The sequence below is a fragment of the Scomber scombrus genome, chromosome 12 (assembly GCF_963691925.1).
Source record: "Scomber scombrus chromosome 12, fScoSco1.1, whole genome shotgun sequence".
Lineage (NCBI taxonomy): Eukaryota > Metazoa > Chordata > Actinopteri > Scombriformes > Scombridae > Scomber > Scomber scombrus.
This window is the reverse complement of record NC_084981.1, coordinates 18,552,033-18,569,975: the sequence shown is the minus strand read 5'-3', so window position 1 is coordinate 18,569,975 and position 17,943 is coordinate 18,552,033. Positions and strand designations below refer to the sequence as shown.

At 41.3% G+C, this 17,943-nt stretch overlaps 2 protein-coding genes across 2 annotated transcripts; both read left to right on the top strand.

Moving 5' to 3' along the window:
• The first annotated feature begins 3,146 nt into the window (after positions 1 to 3,146).
• On the top strand, positions 3,147 to 5,230 carry hmx3a (H6 family homeobox 3a). The gene is made up of 2 exons (XM_062430713.1): positions 3,147 to 3,700; positions 4,608 to 5,230. The coding sequence occupies exons 1-2, from the start codon at positions 3,412 to 3,414 to the stop codon at positions 5,228 to 5,230; spliced, it is 912 nt and encodes a 303-aa protein (XP_062286697.1). The 5' UTR covers positions 3,147 to 3,411.
• A 6,682-nt stretch (positions 5,231 to 11,912) lies between these two features.
• Positions 11,913 to 13,509, top strand: hmx2 (H6 family homeobox 2). Its single transcript, XM_062430714.1, has 2 exons — positions 11,913 to 12,186; positions 12,962 to 13,509. The coding sequence occupies exons 1-2, from the start codon at positions 11,913 to 11,915 to the stop codon at positions 13,507 to 13,509; spliced, it is 822 nt and encodes a 273-aa protein (XP_062286698.1).
• The last annotated feature ends 4,434 nt before the right edge of the window (positions 13,510 to 17,943 follow it).

The window sequence follows — 17,943 nt, the reverse complement described above, 5'->3', positions numbered from 1 at the left end:
CTGACCCACAGAAAGGAATTCTCACAAGATATCAAAACAAAAATCTATATTTAATATGGGAGCAATTACAAAGCGAAGTTGGCTGCACAGGGCCGTTGTCACCAGAGCGCGTGTTTTTCATTAGATGATGATGGATGTAAACCTATAAAGTATCTAAACTGGACCTTTTAACAAACCACGAGCAACACTATCATTTCTCTAATAGAACCTGCTGACCGTGTCATTCCCTCCTGCCATTTGTCATTTTTCCTTGTGAAATAATCAATATCTGGGCGCTTTGAAATAAATAATATAAAAGTCATAGTAACCTACCCGAGGAGCAACAAAAATAGACTTATGGAGCATTCAGAAGGCCAATATGGCCTTTGGGCAATGCCTACTGCATTTTTCTAATCAATGCATAATATGAACTGTATTTTCTATGGTGCAGACTGCAGGATCTTAGTTTGTGCAGTTTATTTTCAGGCTTAGCATCTGTTTGGTTCTTTTTATCCTCAGTGAAATATGAGTTGGGTTGCCATCAGCCACAGTTAGAAGTCTTAAATACGGAGTAAATATTGATGTAGACTTGCATCTGCCCTTCAAAAACACGAGTCACTTTTACTCAGTTGTTAAAATAATAATACAGAGAGACAAGTGATATATATCTGCACTATTTTATTTGCACCATTTTGGTTACACAGATGTTCACCAGCCATTATTCATTTCTGACATCCTCCACCTGAACCTTCATCTTTCTGAAATATTGTGACACATCCATAACTTAAATTTAAACCACTGGAATTATTTACAATCATCTCGGACAACTGTATTTTTAATTTTGACACGAAGAAAATGTATTTTGTCAAGGAAGACGGATGGTGTGATATCAGTGAATCACAAATCTCTCTGCTACTTTACTGACAAATATTCTGCTCTATTAATTTGGTATAGGTTAAGTAAATTGTGTAGAAGTTATAAGTTATTTTAAGCATTTTAATAATAATAATAATATCTATATTTCACGACTTGGGTTTATCTTTTTGTTCAAGGTTTCCTGTTTGCTATGTCGACTACTGTATGTTAGGCAATGTGTGTAGAGCTGGATTTACTTTGTTCCTTTAATACCTTTAATAGTGATAGTGTGAATAGAAATGGTTTTATGGATATGAACATAACTGGGACCTGATACACTATCACTATAAAATAATAGAAAATAAAATGAATGTATTTGGAGTTAAAATTTCAAATATAAGAATCTACACTCTGTCCATCACCACCTTCAGTGAAGCAAATTTAGTTTCCTGGTGAGATTTAGATTCAAACTGTCCTTATTCGCAAACTATCTAATCCCAACCAAATATTCATGTTTTGAGTGTGCCATAAAATTACCTGTCATGGTGACTATGTAAGGAAAGATGGTAATTACATCACAGTAACAGGATATCTCCACTTGAGCCGCACACTAAATGAATGACAAGTGTTTTACTAACACATGGACATACCGCTGCATGTAGGAACTCTCAAGATGATGGAAAAAGGCACCGTAGTACAACCTTTACCTCGTCACTGACACCCCTCATTATGTCTGCATATCACATGGCTAATGAATGTCTTCAGGGAACAGATGATGGTGATCATAATTCATATAATTCAATGAGTATCTCAGTTAGGTCACATAGTAATCACATTTTAGGGTAAAAGGAGGAAATTTGCCCTATTTTTGGACTTTTTTTTGTCACTTTGGTGGATAATTTATTTACTTGCATTGATTCCCAGCATGGTGACTTATCCTAACACATGCACACAGTTCTCTCTCTCTCTCTCTCTCTCTCTCTCTCTCTCTCTCTCTCTCTCTCTCTCTCTCTCTCTCTCTCTCTCTCTCTCTCTCTCTCTCTCTCTCTCTCTCTCTCTCTCTCTCTTTTCACACATGCGTACACACTTGCATTTCATCCGCATTGCCCACAGAGGACGCTGTCTCCCCGTTCATCTACCGCCATCCACCCAACCGGGCTGCTTTTTTAACAAGTCAATTAATATCAATGAGCGAATATACATAGCACATTTACAAAGAGTGCAATCTGAGGGATGAATTAACCAAATCGATTAGGGGGGATAAGTGACTGTGCGACCCGCAGACATTGTGGAAGTGGCCCTCGCTGGAAAATCAATGAATTAGAAATATGAATCTAATCGCCTATTGGTGACACGTTGAGTAGCTGCAGCCTGATCTCAGGCCTTTTTCATATTGTGTCTGAGACGATTCTGCATAAATAAGAATTACTATTAATATTAGTTACTGATTAGTTGGGTATTAAATCTGGTATACGTGCTGTTGGATTGCTGCTATGGCCAATTTGTTAATCACACACACACACACACACACACACACACACACACACACACACACACACACACACACACACACACACTTTTAGATAATTTACTTAATTTTTATTTTATTTTAAATTAAACTGAATCTATTTGACGGACACAAATGCATCACACTGGGGCCCTGGATAACCAATGCAAGCTTAAAATACGCCTGTGAGTAGCTGTAAACTGGATTATTATTTTCCTATTTCTTTGAACCACATAGACTTTTTAAGAAGTTAGAAGTTAAATACATGTATATTGACAAATAAGACAACATTAAAACATACAACAACAAAAGGCCGGGAGGAATAAGAAGAGCTTCAAAATGTATCACTAGACCAAATGTTAAAAAAAAATCACTGAATTATGAGTAAACTAATGAACTAGATATGTGTATGACTGTAATGTGAATTGCGTGTTGAGGCGCTTATCCCAAACCTTTCTTTTTGGCGCTAACTGCCCCTGTGTTCATTTGCTGCCTAATTGGACTGTATGAGACCAATAACGGAGCGAGCGCACACAGCCTGCAGCCAGAGAGGGGAGGACTCTCTCTCTCTCTCTCTCTCTCTCTCTCTCTCTCTCTCTCTCTCTCTCTCTCTCTCTCTCTCTCTCTCTCTCTCTCTCTCTCTCTACTCACCGTCTCTCCCTTAATCCCATTTGCCATTGTACATGCCCAATCGCCTATACTTTCCGCATTTAACTTGGATGACATTTTTATTTCATCATTAGCATCAGACGCCAGACTGACTGACACGGTGGACACAGTTTGCGTTTTGACGAAAGAGCCCTGGATGAGACATCTCCGTGTTTGTACCTGTTTTTACCGCTCAAACATCTTTATTTTATTATTTTTCTAGCCTTAGAAGGACGTCTGTTTTGACGCGCTCTCCGGGTGAGAAATCGTGTCTCCGCGTTAAAACCCGTCGAGAAGAATAACACAGGGAGTCATCGCAGCCAGGATATCAACAGTCTGTAAGTCAGCTTCGCTGTTTTTCTTTTTTTTTTTTTTGATTTCTTGCTTCCGTGGTCCTTTGCGTTCAGACCACAGCCACAGCGATGCCAGAGACAACGCAAGAGACGTGCGCTTCGGCCAAGGACTCTCCTTTCTTCATTAAGAACCTGCTGAACTGTGATAGCAAACCGTCCAAACCTAAACCAATGCTGGCTGCCACTAAGATGGCCTTAGAGGGAGGACTTTCCCTTTCCCAGGTCGGGGAATTCAACTTTCCACGCTTTGACCTGCCCGCACAGAGGTTCAGTCTACCGGCCCACTACTTGGAGCGCACCTCGGCGTGGTGGTACCCCTACGCCCTCAGCTCATCCGCCCACCTACACAGAACTGAAGGTAAGCCGGACAGAAAACAATATTATCTATTACACAATATGAGCCAGGCAGAGTAGCAGAAGTCATTTTAACCTTTGAGTTTCATGTCGACTTTGGAGTTTATTTTTCTGCATTAAAACAGAGGCACATGTTACAGGAAATTATTTCTTTTTAATGACAAACACATTTTTCACGACCATGTGCAAGTGTCTAATAATGTGATTGGACGTCCTCCTCTGATATTTAGCTAATAAGAGGAACATCTTGGATCATTTTAATGAGAAATAATATTACGTTGGTTGTCTTTGGCACTGAGTAAACTGGCGCCTTGTCCTTTATTCAGGCCTATTTTGTAACGCCATGCAAGCAGTGATATAGGATAATAGATCAATAAAGTGACACACTGTGCATAAAATGAAGTAGACATCATCAAATCATCGGATGAGGGTGACGATGCGCGGCGTGCTTTTGATTTGTCTGTTGGCGCTCACTGTGAACATTTCACCCCGGAGGTTTGGCCACTGACAGGCTCTTTACCTGCCAGTTTCTGTGATTTATTCACATGGGATTCAAAACACCCTGATATGGACGACACTACCGTGCCTTCATGCAAAGTCAAATGGGATTTCTTTTTGCCTACTTGTTTACACAAAGAGGTTATGTGACCGGTGGTTAAAAACGACAACTAAGCTTAAACAAGCACACAGTTACTGGATAGTTTATTTGGGTTCTTTTTAATAGATAAGAGGTGATAATGTGAATAGGCATGTTTTTGAACACGGTGCTGTAAGTTGGATGTTGTGTGGGGGTGTTTTCCCAAAGCCCGCAGGCTGTCCAGAATCAACAGGCTGTTGTTAAAAAGAAAAAGAAAGTCAGACACCATCAGGCCTCACTGTTAATAACCTTCATCATGTGTCCCCCATTCCAGTCACCGAGAAACAAGGAGCCAGAGACTCCTCTCCAACCTCGGGCACGGACAGAGACTCGCCGGACCTGGTACTCAAATCCGAGCCGGACGCCAAAGACGACGACGAGGACGATGAGCACAACAACAACAAAAGCGGCGACGAGATAATCCTGGAGGAGAGCGACACGGAAGAAACCAAAAAAGACGAGCTGGGGGAGTGGAAGAAGATGGACGATGACAAGAAGCCGTGTCGCAAGAAGAAGACGCGCACGGTTTTCTCCCGGAGCCAGGTGTTCCAGCTGGAGTCCACCTTCGACATGAAACGGTACCTGAGCAGCTCGGAACGGGCCGGCCTGGCCGCGTCCCTGCACCTGACGGAGACTCAGGTGAAGATCTGGTTTCAGAACAGGAGGAACAAGTGGAAAAGGCAGCTGGCCGCGGAGCTGGAGGCCGCCAACCTCAGCCACGCCGCAGCGCAGAGGATAGTCCGGGTGCCCATCCTTTACCACGAAAGCTCGGCCTCAGAGAGCGGGGGCACCGCTGCCAACGTGCCCGTGAGCCAGCCACTGATCACCTTCCCTCACCCCGGCGTCTACTACTCCCACCCCATCGTCACATCCGTGCCGCTGCTCAGACCCGTTTGAAAATAACTGCGGCACAAGTTGGTGTCTATTTCCAAAATCAACTAATGCGAAAAGTTCAACAACAAAAAAAGACATATCCTAATATTTTTGTACAACTGACTAAATGAAGAAACAAAGAAAAGAAAAGAGACACACTGTCAGGCTTATATGGACCAATTTTTGGCAAATATCCTGTGTCATTTTCCATAAGGGTGCAGTTTACACGTGATCAGACAATTAAAAATGATTGTTATTATTATTATTATTATTATTATCTGTAATTATTACCTCAGGAGTCCACCTGCTTATACTGCCTGATGAGGGTTTTAATGGTTTTATTTTCCACTAGTTTTACACCATGACTGTTGATGGCAGGACAATGTTGTGTAATGTACAATTTTTTTAAACCTTGTTTACAAAAATTGACGGCCTAAAGGCGCGGGCCCGTGTATCATCTGACAATTATTTGGTTTAATTTGCATTTCCAGAACTGATAAAACGATTATGTGCAATACACTGACGGTGTGCTGTGAATGAATGAATCCATGTGTTGTCATCCACGGTGGATTATTCATCAGGCTTTTTTTGTTTTGTTTAATATTAACCTTTTTTTTTTTGGTTGCTTTTTTTCACAGCGCTTGACGGGGGACAATCAAGACACTCTCAACTGTAAAAAAAAAAAAAAAAAAAGAAAGAAAAAAAAAAGAAACAGAAAAAAAAATAGCCATGTAGCTTTCTGTTTAGTTTTAGTGATTCTCAGTCCTGCTCCCTCTACACGGACACGTCCTGCAAGCACAAGTGTGAGCTCCACTGTCACTTCATCTACTAAAATATCGACTACACTGGTGTACAAAATATGTAAATGTATATATTTAATGAGGAGCGGGGGGGGAGGAGCTGCCACTTGCGGCCTCTTTGTACAGAAAAAAACAAGGTTTTGATATTGTATTGCTGAATCATGTTGTGAAATAAATGGAAAATATTCCTTACATTTTTAGGAAGCGGCATCGTGTGATCTGTATTCCAGATTTATATAATTTCCACTGTATTCGTGATGAAAAGACACGATTTTTAGATCAGAGGATGTGAAAATACTCAAATTGAATCATCACATTTCATTTTTTTTGTCACTACAACAGTATTTTATTCCTTCCTTCTCTTTTTTTTTTTTTTTACACAGTCTTCATGTATTGACTGATAAGAAAGAAACACACACACACACACACACTTGGAGCTTGTGCAGGTGGGTTTCTGTAATCATCTTACTGTTATGCACTTTAAAAACGTTATTTTACATAAAAAGTGGCTCGGTCAATTAGATGCGTAATTGCCACCATCTTGCCAAAATTATCAGTAATGTATTCAGAGGAGGACATTACTCCCTCTGAGTATGTGCTGCTGTCTTTTAAACGTTTCTCTCTCTCTCTCTCTCCTCTCTCTCTCTCTCTCTCTCTCTCTCTCTCTCTCTCTCTCTCTCTCTCTCTCTCTGTGGGTTTCAAATATTGCCAATTTGTTTGGTGATATAAGCCCTCAGTTTGGCTGCTCTATTTTTATATTTTAGCACATTGAAAATATTCTTGATCCAGTTAAATTGGACAAACAAACAAAAAGATACATTTAGTGAAAGTAATCATACTTTAACAGCTTATTTTGAGAAATACTTAAAAAAAAAAGGGTGTAACATTTGAAACTGGAGATAAATTAATAAAACTGGTACTTTGTAACACATGATCCTACAAGTGTCACTGGACACTTGATGCGACTGTCTCTATCTCATTAGGTGTGTATAGCTTAATTTAAGTAAATAAGTTCAAAGTCAGTAAATAATAAAAAATGGAGAATGCTGCTGGTGTTTATGCAAAGTAACCTGCTTCACAAACAACAACCTCTGAGCGAATATGATAACTTTTAATTGTCTTCCACGTTGATTCAAGATGCAGCGTGATCTGAAAAGATGAATGGAAATTAATACAATTGCACTAAAAATATTTCGGAATCACTTTTCGATTTTCAAGATAATAACAAGGACAAGTTTAAGGATGACTTTTTAAAAAAATTTTTTTTTACCGTCCCTATATTCTATACTAAATGCTATGTAGCCTACTGCATACTGTCCCTCTCCCACTTCCCCCAAACAGAAATGGGTAAATTGTCGGGGGGAGCAATGTATCCAATCCAAGAGGAGGAGACTATGAGGAAAATAAGTTAACAGCCTCTGTTGAACTCGGCGCAGCTATAAAAGAAAAAAAAGAAAAAGAAGAAGCAATAATATATTAATTATTTCTATATTGTCAGTTAATAGCACAATTATTATGATGAATTAATTAATTACTAATCAACAAATATTTTAACGGATCTTTGCACTTGATAATAATCCACCTGCAGACAGTAAACAGGTGACCGTGTCCAGGTGGACACTTGTAGACATCTGCAGAGAATCTATACAAGCTGCTTCTGCATGCTCCCTTTAATTAAAACACCAACACGTAACAAAGCCTGGTTCAGTAGTGCACTCAGAGTGTGTTTGACTCGCAGACTCTGCAGGTTCTGTCACCTGCGGTATACGCAAATACAAAATGTTGGACTTGAATTTAAATGATTACTACCATGAATAAATGCGTTGCTGTTAAACCCTGAATGGATCAGCTATGAGGCACGCGAATTTCTCAGGAATCTCAAAGGCCGTTTTCTGCTTTCATCTGTTGGCTTGATATAGTTATTGGAAATGAATCAGTCATCTATAAACCCCATATGATGACCTCATCAAGAGACAAAGGGTTCATTCAAATATCGTCAGATCACCCAAGTATTGACGTGTACCTACCATGCACACTCAACACGGCCCCATTACTGCAAATTAATAGATTGGTATGGTATTATTCCTCTGGCACATATCGATCCGTAAACGTCTGCAGCACATTGCGACAAGTAAGAGCAACGTTCACAGGCCGCTTCGGCTCAGCTTATGACCTTGATTTGCGCGCATAAATTGAAAAAATTACCACTCGATAATTTCCATTTGTGCTACATCTTTATGTAAAGGAGAATAGGGAGCGGGGCCAAAATCAGATAAAGTAGCCTACATTTGCAGGAACGAGGGCAAAAGGACATGACCGGGTACCGCTCTGTATTACATTAAAATGGAGAGCTGAATGGGTCATTTTTAGCCATATCAACGGTTTTAGTGCTAGTTTAGAAACACACAAGTGGCCCCGACCACCTTGCGTAACGCTATAGCCTCTTTTCTGCAACCGCTGGCATCTGCTCACACGTGTGCGGGACAATTCAAGTTATACAAGGACTTAAAGTCTGCTTGCGGAGATTAAAGCATTTATTTACAGCATCAAAGGGGATTCTGTTATGAAGCATTTCTGGCAGGCTTAGATCCCCCTCCCCTGAGAACCATGAGGGATTGGCAGACGGTGCCCTGCCAAGACCGACATCACGTGATTCCAGTGATATTTCAATTGACCAGTAAGAGATGAGATTAAAATATATATATATTTTACACCATCACATAAAATTAGTTTACTTTTTTTTACTTTTCTTTTTTTCTTCTTACACATCACATCAAACAACAATCCTCCTGTGGCTCCCTCGGGCAAAAAACGTGGCAGTGAATGTGTGTGAAGAAAAAGTTGCAGATCAAACACACCTTTCACGTTGGCTCAGTGCGTCAGCAAATGGATCCAGATATAGGCCTTGGTAAAAAAATAAAAAATTAGTATATTGTCATAATCAGAGGCCAAACATAAGTGGTCTGAGCACCTCGTGTACCCGGTGTGACGCGTCAGGGCTCATGCTTTTTAACAACTCTTTTGACACTTCTGGAAGAGGAAATCTTGTTTTAAATCCGTCCAATTTGCTTTCCTGATTGAATGCGAGCATCAGATTTTCATCAAAGTTCTATTAAGTGAAACATAGGTTGCGGGGCACCGTCTGATTGGAACAGTTTAAATTTTAATTGTGTTTTTAATTTGACATATAGTTGCTGTGAAGAATGACACTGAAACGCCGAGGGGCGGTCGATTTTCTTAATTTCTCCCCGAGGAATTGATGAGTCTATCAGGGCAGTAGATTGGAAAGCCATTAAAACTCAATGGTTAGGTTGTTAATTGGAACTTGATGGATAGGAGCCCTTGGATAGGCTGTACTGATCCAATCTTCCTGACTTTGTGTTTTCCAATAAATTACCCAGTTCATTTCCACACTCAGATTACATAAATTGTACACCTCCAGGGCTCAGGCGCTCTGCTTGCGTTTACAGCTCTCTCTCTCTCTCTCTCTCTCTCTCTCTCTCTCTCTCTCTCTCTCTCTCTCTCTCTCTCTCTCTCTCTCTCTCTCTCTCTCTCTCTCTCTCTCTCACGCACACGCACACGCACACACAAGCGCGCACGGGGACGCACACCAACCGCCTCCTGAAAAAAGAGCAGGCCCCGCTTTCTTGAATGAAAATCGAAACATAATCAACGTTTATACTTAGAAAATTTATTGATATCATTTTCTCTGGTAATTTCCTTATTCTAGAGTTGGACAAGCCATATATCATAATACACACGTGTAAAGGGTCTTTGTTTAATATTTATCGAAGCTTGATTCCCAGATCAAAGCGCCTCATAACTTCATCTGTCTCTCTCAGACCTTTCTCTCCTGGTAAAGATCTTGTTCTGTTATTGCGGTAGGGCGGCCATACACCACCTATCATTGTGATAGAGCATGAATTTAGGGCCGCTGCTTGCTGTTTGGGGCCTTTGCCGTGCAGGCCTCGGTGAAAACATGGGTCGAGAATGAACATTTCCATACTAATAGAGGCAACCACACTGCCAAACTCAGCCTGTACGACCGGGCCCATATAAACGCCAACTCGGACATAAAAAAAACAACAACGTGTAGCCTCCAGTCCATTCTCAGCAGCCTGTTATGTCCACTATCTCTAAGATGAACTAATCTCACTTTGCAAAAGTCGTCTGAAAGTGATGTAGGCGGCTGCACTGACAAAGGTCTTTGTTTGAAAAGAGCGGCATATAAAATAAACCCATTTAACTGTCATTGCAGATTTCACGCCTTATGTGTAACCACCATAAATCCAGCATCCACCCTGATTGCCCTCATATATTTGCCCCCCCCCCCCCCTCCCCCTCCTCCTCCCCCTCTCAGTAAAGCCTCCCCTGCGTAAGCGTTTTGTTAAGATCGTTTAGCAGCTGCTGGCCTCGCTGCCAGTTGACGGTATTTACGCGTGGATCCAGATGCTTCAGTCTGGCTGCTATGACGACGACGACGATGATGATGATGATGATGATGATGAGGATGACGACGACAAAATCTGCTGTCAGCATCATCGTCCACCGTCCTCTCCCGTTTCCAGCCTGTCTTAATACCAAATGCCGGTTGTGTAGCTACCGGGAATGGCGCTGACATGATGATTAAAGCTGACCATTTGTAATGTGTCTGGGGCTCCCTTACAAAGCAGTAAAAGAGGAGGGATAATGTGCCCGAAACGCCAGCTCAAGCCCCGCAGCTGTCCCGCAGCCAGACACAACCAGAGGACACACACACACACACACACACACACACACACACACACACACACACACACACACACATAGAGAGCATGGGTGGTGAAGTTGGGAGGGGGGCGGTGGTGGGAGGTGCGCCCCCCCCCCCCTATTCTCAAACACACATACACTCGTGCACCTCAGCCCCCCCACCACCTCCAATCAATTAGTCAATCAATTAGCCGGCTTCCACTCCACGCGCGGTCATCACGAGGCAGATTAGTTCAGTAATGATCAAATTAATTCTTAATCGCAGATAATGGACGCAGAATGAGTTTATTATTTTCAGGAAAAATGAGTTAGGTCTCTGTAATAGTTCCAAAGCTGTGCGCGTTTTTACCGTCACCCGACCAATTTAACATGCATAGGATAATAGAAAAAACATGACATGACAGTGACTGCATGAGGTCATGCTCAGCTGAGTGAGCCTTTCTCTGGTTAAGGTGAGATAATAGTAATAATAGATTTCACGTGTCACACCAGACTTAAAAAAAGGCACATTCAAGCCACACAATTGATTTTCAAGATTAATAAATGTTAATTCTTAGCACAATTATTCTTTTTCATAACCATATTAGTCCGTAATAGTGTTGAATAATGGACACAGCCTCTCTTGTTTAATTTGAAATACTTTATACAACCCAAATTGCATTTTTAGGGAACTCGTATCAAAAAATAAAATAAAAAGTAGAGGTTTCATCTGACGTGTTTTTAGTTATACAGGCTGTAATGATTTAAATGTTATAAGCACAACTGAATGCAGGAATGAGCACTGCTGCTGCTTTTCGGCTCTGTCGCTCTCATCCCATCCCCAAAACGTTGACAGCAGTTTGAAATTTCCGGGTTTATGTTGGAGGCTGCGATTGGCCCAGGAGGAGCTTACCTACATGCAAATGAGGCAACGCAGCCTTGCTGCCTCTGATCCAGAGCGTGAGGAGGAGGACCAGGAATACACTCATGTTCCCCGAGCTCTAGAAAAAACACCTCAAACTCCTCCAATGTAAAACTCCACAATTAAACTGGCTACAGGGGGGAAAAAGGAGGACAAAAGACGTGTTCTTATTTTTTTACGCACCAATCTTGTAGAATAACGGAATACAAGGGACAGACAGATTCAGTCAATACTTCAATACTGGTATGAAGCGAGAATGAGTAGCGCAGAAGACAGCGGGAGCAAGTGCTCGACGGGCCCGATTTCCAGCTTCACCATCCAGTCGATTTTAGGCACGCCGTCCGATGCGCCTCGCTCCGGGACCAAGGAGCTCTCCAAGGGGGCGCAGCCGGCGCCGCGGAGGCGCTCCCTGTCTGTGTCCTCAGAGGAGGAGTGCAGCGGCGGGGAGGACTCAGCAGACTGCTTCTGCTCCGACACGGGTCACAGCGAGCCCTGCACCCAGCACCAAGCGCACAACTTCAAATGTTTAGGTGAGGGATATTTTATTATTATTATTATTATTATTATTATTATTATTATTATTATTATTATTATTATTATTATTAACATTATTAACATTATTAACATTATTATTATTTTTCAGAAAAGTGAATGCTAAGTAGTGTAAAAATAATTCTATCTATAATTTTTACAACCCCACCAATTTACTAATTCATTACCACACTTCACATTTGATTTATTTACTGTCTAAAATTGCCTGAGAGCTTAATTAGTTTCTTTTTTGAAAATAAAAATAACCAGGCCTGCGGTTTTATGTTTTTGTTTGCACTTCAGCTCACATATGATTATCTTGTGTTGATGACTGTCACACTCGCATGCAGCTCCTCCACCTCCACTTGTTAGTGGTGTAGACTATCACCGCTGCAGCAGCAGAAGAGTGGAGGGTCAAATAATTAGCCCCCTGTCTTTCTCTCTCATTTCAAATTTAATTGAGCTTGCTAATTGATGAAACATGTTTCCAAAATGGCAGCATTACACGTCGTCAATTGAGCGTTAAATAGAGCGGGATTTAATTAATAGTATACTGTACACCGAGCATAGCCTACTCTACTGAATTGTTTGTTTAAAAAGTCACCGGCGTTCAGCGAGTCAGAGTTCACACTCGACCAACTCTCAAACCGATTAGCTTATGTAAAACAAAACATGAAGTAAAATGATTGTTTCCTGTCGCCTGGTTAAAAAGCATGCTTTAAACATATGTTGTTTATGATATTCATGATCTCCCTCTCTCCTGCTGGCATCTAGGTCCCGCTAAAGGACTTCTGTCTGGAAACGACGGGCTGGCACGGCGGCCGCACCTGCCGCAGCCTCTGCTGCAGGATTACAAGGAGGAGCAGGAGAGACCCTGCCATCAGATGTCTCCTCTGTCGGAGGAGAGACAGACAGACGGTGCGGACAAGCAGGGCAACTCGGCCAAGAAGAAGACGCGCACGGTTTTCTCCCGGAGTCAGGTGTACCAGCTGGAGTCCACCTTCGACATGAAGCGGTACCTGAGCAGCTCGGAGCGGGCCTGCTTAGCCTCCAGCCTGCAGCTGACGGAGACTCAGGTCAAGACGTGGTTTCAGAACAGGAGAAACAAATGGAAACGGCAGCTCTCAGCTGAACTGGAGGCGGCCAACATGGCCCACGCCTCCGCACAGACACTAGTGGGGATGCCGCTGGTTTTCAGAGATAACTCCTTACTGCGTGTTCCGGTTCCCCGGTCTATCGCCTTTCCAACGCCCCTGTACTACCCGGGGAGCAACCTGTCAGCGCTACCTTTATACAACCTGTATAACAAAATTGAGTACTGATTGACTTTACAGTATGTTCACCACTGCAGTCCACGTAAAAACATATTACAAAACAACACATTCCTATAAGTGTCTCGACATAACTACTGTATATTGATTGTATCACTTTATTTGTTGAGGAAATTATTATTATGCAGCAACTGTACGTCTCACAAGAAAGCAATCAAGCTTCCCTATATGTATAAAATACACCATGTGTATAATTAATTATAATAATTTTGTACTTTTTATTTTATTTTTCTTCTCCTCCTCTTTACTGATAACATATCTTCATATCACATCCAAGAAAACGTTGATTCCACATGAAATGCATTCACACCATTTTTATTTTATTTTATCCATAATGGGTTTGTCAAATATTTTGCAAAGCATCAGTCAATTTATTTCACCTGACACGAACCCTTAATGCTGACAGGAAAAACATAGTTGTTTCTATTCTGTAATTTAGACCTTCAAGAAAAACCTTCTCATTCAATAAATTTTCTATTTCAGTGAAAATTGGGTTTGCTTGGTTTTATTTCATGCATTATTTTGTGTGTGCTTACATAAAAAAAAACACTATTGATACAGTTATTTTTTAATTATTTTGTTAAACACAAAATGTGCAAACACTTAAGGCAGCTGTAAACAAGGCTAATGTTACTGTTGACATCCTGAAGAGCATACAGACAGTACACAAATGAATTATATTACATGCATGGGACATAATTCTATTCCAATTGTTCAGTGTGCTTATCTCAATGTGTTAAAAGCTTATCATAAAGTCAGAAATGAAAGGTGATTTTTTGAATTTTTTAAAAGGGTTTTATTAGAGGTGTTTAAAACTAGGTACATGTGTGCTTTAACAGTGGGAAAAAACAAGGAAAACACTAGGTTAAATTACCTTAATTAACCCTGCTGTTGGCTCACATATACATCCCATTATTACATTAAACAATATTATGAGGTTCTTGAAAGGGTGTGTTTTAATTCCAGCTTGAATTTGTGGAAGGAAAAGGCAGCATTTGTAGGGATGCAATGCAGTCGCCATGCAGCTTCCATATTTGTTTGATTCCTGAGCATCCAAGCCTACAAGCAGAGCAAATGTCACAGTGTTTGTAAAATTGCAGATTTTTTTCATTAAGCAACAAGTTTTAAGTCATTCTTTCATTTTGAATACATAAACATTGCTATAGCGGCACTCTGCTGTAAATAAGGTGGATGACTTGAGTGTCTGTCTTATAAAGGTAATACAGAGGTAACTATAGAAGCAGGTAAAACACATTCCAGGGTGGAAAAGAGACGCACACCATCTCAAGCCAATCATGCCTCTGGGCGGGATTTTCTCTCATTTGAAGTCTGCATCAGGCCTTGTAAGGGGAAACCTTATAATAAAGAGACATATTGTCAAAGGACAAGATTCTCGTCATCATTAATCAAACCTTTTTTTTTTCATCTGTGGAAAAAAAAAGAAGAGAAGAGATACTTTGAATTCTGAGCACCAGCACGTCCTGTTTATTCAGTTTACATTTTCAAAAGAACCAGCATACTGACACGTTGTCAAAGTTCAATTTACTATTTTAAGACATGCAAATATCAAACACAAGCCTGAACAGAGGCTACACACACACACACACACACACACACACACACACACACTCACTCACTCACTCACTCACTCACTCACTCACTCACTCACACACACACACACACACAGACTCACAAATGTCCTGTGGTTGATGGGGAGCGATAAAACCATGTCATTTGCCAGCTTTTCTTGGGTGTCACATCATGTACAGTACAATAGACCCCCGTCCCACTCCTCCACCCATCCTCTCTACCCATCCCACCAATCTCTCACTGTGTGCTAATGGCTGCATTACCTAGCAGAATCAGGACTAGCTAGGCTCTGCTGCCCTGCAGATTATGCCTGACCCAATTTCTGCAACAGCCGCCTTGTGTTTCTGGAAAAAAAATGGATAGTGTTAGTTAGACAACAGCAGTGATTTATGGGTAACTCCAGCACCAGCGAAGAGGTGAGGTACAGGAGGATGAATTTGTGACAGATAGGAGAGAGGGAGAGAACAGAGAGGGAGAGAGGGATGGGGGGCCGTAACGCTTATGAAAAGGAGCAATAGCTTTGGTTGAATGAAGCTGTTTATTAGTTTCCAAGTGGTCATTATGTCATCAGGTGTGATGGCAATGCGCTGCTCTTTTGGATGGATGTTTGCACCCTACTGACTTGTGCGAAATCTGCATGACCTGTCACCTGAGGTTGTTTGATTTACAAGACAGGCAAAGAGAGAGAGATATGTGTGTGTGGAGATGCAGCTATGAGCACAGGAGAGAGAATAGGAGCCAAAGAGAGAAAGTGAAAGAGAGGGATAGGCGGGGGTGGAGGAGGGGTTTGATGTAACTATGTATCACTGCAATGGCAGGTGTGAATTACAATTTTTAATAGCAGGGCAATGAAAATGATTTGAAGTGGTTTAAACTGCAAAGAGACAGCGAGTGGCATGGTGATGAAGATTTGTTGAGATGATGTGTTGTGCCTTAGGATTCATCAAACCTGCCTGGTAAGGTGAAAAGCAAGTGTAATTCACTGTGTGGTATAATTTATGATGGGAGTAATGGAAACTGTGGGCCACACACAGTGTGGAGAGGGAGAGGCAAAGACAGAGAGCGCTCGGCAAATTGATTCTCCGAATAGTTTTTAGAGCATATTTACAGGATCATAATGAATTATACTAAAACCTCCAGATATCGCCTCTTTTACATCTTGAGATAAAACGATGTAGATCAAAACTAACTTAATAGAGACCCCATTAAATTTAAACAGGCTGCAACAACATTATCCATCACTTACTTTTGTGTTATTTATAATGTTCGCTTCCAATATTTGAAAAACAGTTTTTCTTTTTTCTTTTTAATACATATTCCAGCCAGGGCTTTTCAACTATCTCCTAACATATTTACTGCCATTTGATTTAAGGAGGGTATGTGTGGCTTCATATTAGAGTGGAAGGTTATGAAGTATAGCACCACAAGCAGATGCAGAGCCTCGGGTCTGCCCCAAGACAAGAGTTTTAAAAGCGATCGCAATGCATTAAGCCAGACAACTCTCAAGACCTGTTTGCTCCCTAAATGAATTTGAGGGGAACGTAACAAGGTTTTTGAGGCAGGCCCTGTCATCCGCTGGCTTTAACCAGCTTCTGTATTTATGGGTTAATGGTTAAAAAGGAGAGCTTGGACCAGAAGTGATTTTTCATGATTCTGTTTTATATCAACTGGAAATGAAGGAGCTGAAGGGAAATTGTGTTTGTCCACCCCCCACCCCACCCCACTCCCCAGCCACCAGCCCTTCTCCTTAACAGGAGAGGAATATGCTACCAGGCACACTGCAATGGCAAATATATAGACAAATAGGGTAAAACCATTGCTTTGGTTATTTTTGGGGAAATGATTTCAGGTACCTTCCACAATCATGAGCAAATAGAATAAATAAAGTAGGACTGAATGTGTCTGAAGAACTTTTTTGGTCTTAAAATCTATTTGCTTTAACTCATGATATTGTGACTGACAGTGTCAACATGACTACATATTTTATTACTCAAGGAAAAGCACAAGCAGCTCTTTAATGGTGTAATGCATTATCCTTCATTGTTGAATAATAATAATAATAATGTTGATAATACATTTAAATTGTGCCACATTTCATTCACAGGGCTGCAGTATTTCTAACATAGAAGACATAACATAAAGAAAATAGTAATAATAATTTGGGATGAAAAAGCCTTCCCCCCCTTTTTTTTTTTAAAACAGTCTGGGGTCTGTTCCACAGGCCTGGTGCAGCAGAGCAGAAGGCTCAACCCCCCATGATGTGGAGCTCAGTACTGGGGGCCTGGAGGAAGAAGCTGCTGGCAGATCTGAGGGTGCAGGTGGAGGTTTGTGTTACAATCAGTTTTTGTAGGTAGGGAGGCGCATGTCTGTTGATGGATTTGTATGTGAGTCATTTTGTAGTCAATCCTGAAAGAGACACGAAGCCAGTGTAATGAAAACAAAATTGGTGTTACATGTTTGTGTGTTTGGACTCTGATCAGGATCCTGGCAGCGCTGATCTGAATGTATTTGGGCCCCCGGATGCTCCTTCCCAGGGATCCCTGTGAAGAGCACATTGTAGTAGTCCAGTCTTGAGGAGATAAAGGCATGGACAAGTTTTTGGGCATTTGACAGGGTTACAGAGGGGTTACAGAGGGGTGGAGTCTAGAGATGTTTTTGACAAAACAAAAGTCAGCTGAGGGTCAAACCTAACACCAAGGTTAGTGACTGAAGAGGAAATGGTGATGTTAGGGCAGTGAGGTGAGGTTTGGCGGATGACTGAATCTGATGTGGAGAACTTGCTGATAAAGTGGAGGAAATGTGTGAACATCCAGGCCTTTATCTCCTTAAGACAGG

Coding starts and splice junctions, on each gene's coding strand:
- hmx3a (XM_062430713.1), top strand. CDS start 3,412: ATGCCAGAGACAACGCAAGAGACGTGCGCTTCGGCCAAGGACTCTCCT. Junction 3,701..4,607: donor CCACCTACACAGAACTGAAG/GTAAGCCGGACA, acceptor CCCCCATTCCAG/TCACCGAGAAACAAGGAGCC.
- hmx2 (XM_062430714.1), top strand. CDS start 11,913: ATGAGTAGCGCAGAAGACAGCGGGAGCAAGTGCTCGACGGGCCCGATT. Junction 12,187..12,961: donor GCACAACTTCAAATGTTTAG/GTGAGGGATATT, acceptor GCTGGCATCTAG/GTCCCGCTAAAGGACTTCTG.